The 5,912-nt window shown below is 36.5% G+C and overlaps 2 protein-coding genes across 2 annotated transcripts in view; one reads left to right on the top strand and one right to left on the bottom strand.

Annotated features, from left to right (window-relative positions):
* LOC137987888 (uncharacterized) overlaps positions 1-3,407 on the bottom strand; it is a 3,759-nt gene extending 352 nt beyond the window's left edge. The window contains exons 1-8 of the mRNA XM_068833974.1: positions 3,369-3,407; positions 3,118-3,253; positions 2,790-2,908; positions 2,336-2,442; positions 2,050-2,194; positions 1,365-1,455; positions 800-1,060; positions 461-666 (exon numbers count right to left, since the gene is read on the bottom strand). Of these exons, the coding sequence (XP_068690075.1) occupies positions 461-666; positions 800-1,060; positions 1,365-1,455; positions 2,050-2,194; positions 2,336-2,442; positions 2,790-2,908; positions 3,118-3,253; positions 3,369-3,407 (1,104 nt within the window). The remainder of the gene's footprint in view (positions 1-460; positions 667-799; positions 1,061-1,364; positions 1,456-2,049; positions 2,195-2,335; positions 2,443-2,789; positions 2,909-3,117; positions 3,254-3,368) is intronic.
* Positions 3,408-4,966: 1,559 nt separating this feature from the next.
* Positions 4,967-5,467, top strand: LOC137987887 (uncharacterized). Its single transcript, XM_068833973.1, has one exon. It carries the CDS (start codon positions 4,967-4,969, stop codon positions 5,465-5,467), a length of 501 nt encoding a protein of 166 aa, XP_068690074.1.
* Positions 5,468-5,912: the final 445 nt, after the last annotated feature.

Genomic DNA, 5,912 nt, shown 5'->3' with positions numbered 1-5,912 from the left:
ACAATAAAGTAAAGTTTAGAGATAAGACGCAGCTCTTTTCAACATCTGATTTCATTGGATCCCTTTAGGACACAGCCCTATCAATTATTATTGTTTTTAGAGTTAGGCTCCATTTTTTCCTTTTTTATTGTTCTTTGTGTACATTGTTTTCTGAACCAATCCCGAGAGCCGTTGTAATAGCTGCATACTGACCCAAAGTTTAGGTTGAAGACAAGAAGAGTTCATATTTCTTACTAATCTTAAGTTGATTTTTTTCTTTATATAATAGAGATTATTTACATGTCACAGGAAAATACCATCCAAATGCACTTGGCTGTCATAACTCGTGTTCAGTGGCCACCTATAAATTATGGTATACACGCAGTCATTATAACAGCAGTATCAGAAGACTGGATTACATGGAAGCCCTCCAAACCAATTAACACCTTTGGAGTACAAGATATCTATATGTGGAAATTACCTCATCAAATGTTACATATCTAAAATTTGTGTCCCACTGTCTGCCACGTTCATGGAAGTTGTCAGGAAGCATGTATGCCTCATCCCCAGGGTTAGCCCTCAAGGCCATCATGAGTGTACTGAAGTCCTTCCACAACAAAACCAGCTTATCAACTATGAGGGAAGTCTGTGGATTTGTATTATCTGGCTGCACACGGTTACTTGGATCTGAAAACTAGTAACAGAAAAGCATGGGATACACATCACAGTTAGTGAAGGACACAATATTGTATACATTTGACGAAGTGGTCACATATACATGATTTAACAGCACAGTTATAATAATATTTATTCTACATACCTGTACACCTATTCATCATAGAAAAGGAACTATATGGTAGAGTTTTACTTGCGAGAGAGTGTACACCATTCTTTTTCATCCAGTCCTTCAAATTGCTTTTTAGGGCTTCTTTTGTGCCTGATGTAGGAAGGTCTCTTTCTTTACATAGATTCATCAATGATGTCTTGTTTAATATGTCCAGTGTTGATAATGTTTTGTTTGTCATGTCATTTAACACCGCCTTCAGGTTTAGTTTCTCCAGCACTTTGTTTAACTCATTACCTAATGAAAAAATAAAATCATAAACAAGAATTCAACAAATTGAGGTCAAGTTTCCTTGCCATGCCAGTTTGGACTTCCACAGAATTTACATTATTGTTCAAAGGGCTGCTAACCAACAGGAGACCAGTTGTCAGAGTCACCCAAGTATGAATGTGGGTGACCAAGGTTTTGTGCTAGGAGCCCAGATGAGTGAGCAATCTGATTGCAGCAAGTTTTAAAAAAACAGTTTTGCTACTCTGATGTGAAAATTCTTGACAAAACATGATTGGGTACCTGGCATTTTTGTATATTTTTGCAAACTCACCATCAAGAGAGGACCATTTGATTGATGATTTGCCATCATCCCCTTTTACTTCAAAGAAATAAAAGTTGACACCAGTGTCATGCATGGCCTTCTCCAGATTTGTCTATCGCTGCTGTTTTATAGCCCAATTGACAACATACATGTACAAGTATGTAAATTAAGAAAAAGAATGAAATTGAAAGTAACAGCAGCATTATCCTATCAAGTACTTTATAAATAGCCTGTTTACAGTTTTTACTAACAAGGTAGTGTCAGTTTGTTACCAATATGTAATGAAAGAACAGTTTGACTCAGGGTCTTATACTGGAAACCTCTGCTAAAAAAATCAAGGAGCCATTATACATTACATAATTGCAGCTGTGTACATGTACATTGTATAACATATTATGAACAGTCAAATTAAAAGACACAGAGAGGAAGTAAAATTGTAAAAAACAAATACCTGGTTAAACAACTTTCCCATTATTCGAAGAAAAAGGTGTCGACAACAACATGGTCAAAATGGACATGGATCATTGGCCCTCTACTGTGGCCTAAACACAGATCCCCTTTCTTGGCCAATAATTCTGGGATGGATTCCTGGCTTCTTGAAATATTCCAACTATTAACTAAGTTGATTAAAAGAAATAGATAAAGAACAGGTATTAAAGACAGTGAAATTAATATGAATGGATGATACATGTACCCTTATCATTATTATTGAACAAATCTTACCCAAAAAGTCCACTATTTTGTCCTTTGAGCAAAAACACCAGATGCAAAAGTACTTGGCCTTTGCACCAGAAAGCCCCAGAAAAATTGCCAAGAACGTCCAGTCGCTGCACACCAACCTGTTCATACATAGACAATAATAGCACAATTATAAAGGCAGTGCATGCATCGCTCACAGAAGGCCGTAATAATATTAAGAAGGCCACTATGATAACCTACCTGTACATGCTTCAAAATGACAACACCGAAACCATACTGACCATTCTATATTGAAATGGCGACCATCGAAATCCAGGCCCGTGCATTCAAGGTCTTTCATTTCATGAAAGACATCTTTCATGCAGTCCCTTAACTCCTGATGCCCTTCCTTTCCGGAAAAAAAATTGCAGAACTTGATAAAACAGTATGCAAATTATGGGGGTATAAATACACTAGAAAATTTAAGCTACTGAGTTACTAAGACTGGTGACCTAAATGCACCTAAACCAGCATCTCTTTGTTGGTAACTAGGTTAAATTATGTTTACAATCGTTGGTGTACCGTAAGACTTAACTAATGTGAAGAGACAAAACAAAAAGGAAAATGAATCAAACCAGGTAAAATCATTTCAACCTTAAGCTTGTTTACTTTGGACTCCAAAAGAAAATAAATAATGACACTATTATTTTATCATCAACCTTCTTTATAATTATGGTGACAAGATTGCATGATTACCATGTGGACAGGTTCAATTGGGATTTCACCATTTTGTCTCTTCCGCTTCTTCTTGATGCATGAAAGAGATGGAAGCCCTGCACTTCCTGGCACCATTTTCAGCTCATGATATCCAGCATCTGCAAGTGTGTGCAGAATGTACAATGTATGTCCAGTATGTTTGATACGGACTTCAAACATTAAACAACTACGGTTATCATCAATTTATCAAATTCCTTTGGAAAAGATTTCTCCTGTAGGCAACGCTTAATTATGTAGTGCACTGTAGAGTGAATGCTAATATTATTACTTAATTTCTATAATTTGCTTCTTTTTGTTTTGCATTTACCATTTAATAATGCATTGTCTTTTGCCAAGAGGGCTTTCTTGAGAAATTCTTCCTGTGATGGTGCAGATAAGTTAATAGCATGGTTGGTAGTCTTAAAGTTTAATACGACTTGACTGCCATCAACAACAAATCTGGCCTGAAAGACAAAAAGGCACACCATGAAAAAGTTAATAATTTGCAGAATAACCTGCAAGGGTTTCCTATTTATCAGTTTACTATTCAGACAAAACACTGTACAGTACAATGAGTACCTCGTCTAAAATCCAGTCTGTTGGTAACCTTTTAGCCATCTTAAGTAAAAATGTTTTGACTTCTAGCTTTCTGTGTCTTTTCCTGTCAGGACGTAAAGTGGAAAATGGTTTTCCCACTGCAAACTTCTTTTCTTGGTTAACTACTGCTACCTTCTTTTCTAATTCACAAATTTTTGCCTTCAAAAGTGCATTTTGTGCTTTCAGGATTTGAAGCTGACTGTCTTGATTGTCTGCTAATAGCAGTATTCACATTAGAGGATGGGAAACTCGTCAGATGGGTCAGACGGGTTAACCACCAATTTTGAAATAGTCGCCAAGTAATAATTCATTGTGGTAGCCTAACCCCATAAAAGGATGTACTATATTGTCACTCTGCTAAGCTACGCAGGAGAAATGACAAATATTTCTTGTACTTATCTCTGTTGACAAATTTCTTCATCAGTTCTTTTACTGTCTTTTCAACCTCAAATAAAAGCAAAGTATATGATCAGAATACCTACAAAAGATATTGAAATCATACAAACATTGATCAAGGATTGAAGTATTTTCAAGGAGTCTCAACAGAGGACTATTCAGGTTCTTTTTCCTATTTTTCAAAAGATGACAGATGGTTGCCACACTCCTCGGTTTCGACTGCCATGTTGGTTCTATGGTCTCTGAGATGGCGTTGGCCAATCAAAAGCAAGAGTTTTCAGTCCCAGTCTCTGTGCTATCCATGTGAGAGCTTTCCCTCAGTGGACTCCCCAAGATCTGTGTTTTTGCCATCTTAAAGAACCCGTCAATATTTTCTTCCAGCAGCATATCCCAATCCTCAGTTCCCACCAAATAGGTTCATGAGTGAATGAAACTCGAAAAAGGTCGTACCAGGGCCCGCATTAGTGGAGAAAATTCAATTTCAGAGAAAAGGAGAATGAGAAACGAGAGAAACAAAGAAAAGGAAGGATGCTGACATTCGGAAACAAAAGGAAAAAGCAGAGTGCCTCAGAGCTAAGAGATTGGCGCGCTTATACTATGCTAAATGGGGGGAACTGATCCAGCAATCCAAGCAAAACAAATCCAGGAATCCTGATAAAAGTAAAGTAAGTCTGTTTTCCCTGATTTATTTCATAGGTGTTCATATTCGATTCTTAACGAGAAATTTCAACACATGAACTGACATCACAATACCACCATTTGTAAGCTGCATTATTTTCCAGGGTCAGCCTCCATTTCATCAATGCTCGATTTTCCAGTTGTGCCAATATAATTTTATTTCTCTCTTTAAGCTTTCATACTCGTAGAGCTAGTGGCAATATTAATGACAATCCCATAACTTTATTAAATTTTTAATTTCTTGAATGGTAAATAACATAAAATAATGTAATTAAACAACATAAAAAATACAGATTTTTTACCATACGCAAATTTTTATGGTGTTGTACGAGAAACACGTGCATACTTAACAAAAAACGATCTTAGCATAATTTTTTATGAGCCGAAACATTGTTCTCCTGCAAACCTAATATACAGATTTTTCAGACTATGGAATAGCATGACATAATTTTTTTATTCCTATTGGTCAATTTCACTTAATTTTCCAGTTTGCAGGGAAATCTATCATGTCAACACCATTGCAAAACGGGTGGACAAATGTCAATTTCATCGATCCTGATGAACTTTGTCCACCAAATGGAAAGACCATCAGATTGGGAGAAGGGTCCTATGGTTGCTGCGTCTTAAGACAATACCAACTGCTGAATATTAAAGTTGTTGAAAAACAATCTCTCTCAAATGACACAAAGGAGCTGATGAAAGAAGCTCAAATCATGCAGGCTCTACACCACAAGAACATCCCTACCATCTTAGGTGTACAAGTTCAAAAGGAACCAATGTCTTTGGTAATTGAATTTATAGGAGAACAGGATACTTCCGTTACTATAAGCAAGCTATTGACACGCCAAAATGAAGAAACGTTAATTCAGAATCTTGAAAACTCACTGACAGTTAATGACTGGCTTATAATTTCACATAACTTGGCAGAAGCACTTTCTCACATGCATTCAAAAGGCTTTCTGCCTGGTGATTTGAAATCAAATAATGTTCTTGTAAGTAATAAGTGAGGCTATATAATTGATTTTGGAAAGGCATGTGATAGTTGTTTTCCTCCTTCCAAGAAGTACATCATCTCGTATCCACACATTGCTCCAGAAGTTCTCAAAGGTTCTTCATGTAGCAAAGCCAGTGATATATTTTCTCTTGGTAAGATTTTCTTTCAAATAGGCAACAGGTTTGACATTCCACTTTTGGTTTCCACTTCTCAAAAATGTTTGGATACTAATCCTGCAAGAGGACCAACAAGTACAGGTATAATCTTGTTAAGTATACTGTATGCTGTCAAAACGTTTTTTGAATCATAGCCTTCATGTTTCAACTCATGGCAAAAAGGAAAAGGTCACGCCATGTTTTTCCATGTTTTTTTTACATTTTGTGAGAAGGACACCTCCCCTTGCTTTTAAGCGATCGATGAAAGGATCTTGATTTTGGAAACCGTGAAAAATCAATATT

This window comes from Montipora foliosa, unplaced genomic scaffold (genome assembly GCF_036669935.1).
Source record: "Montipora foliosa isolate CH-2021 unplaced genomic scaffold, ASM3666993v2 scaffold_394, whole genome shotgun sequence".
In the NCBI taxonomy this organism is placed as follows: domain Eukaryota; kingdom Metazoa; phylum Cnidaria; class Anthozoa; order Scleractinia; family Acroporidae; genus Montipora; species Montipora foliosa.
This window is presented reverse-complemented; position numbering and strand designations above follow the sequence as displayed.

Coding starts and splice junctions, on each gene's coding strand:
- LOC137987887 (XM_068833973.1), top strand. CDS start 4,967: ATGTCAACACCATTGCAAAACGGGTGGACAAATGTCAATTTCATCGAT.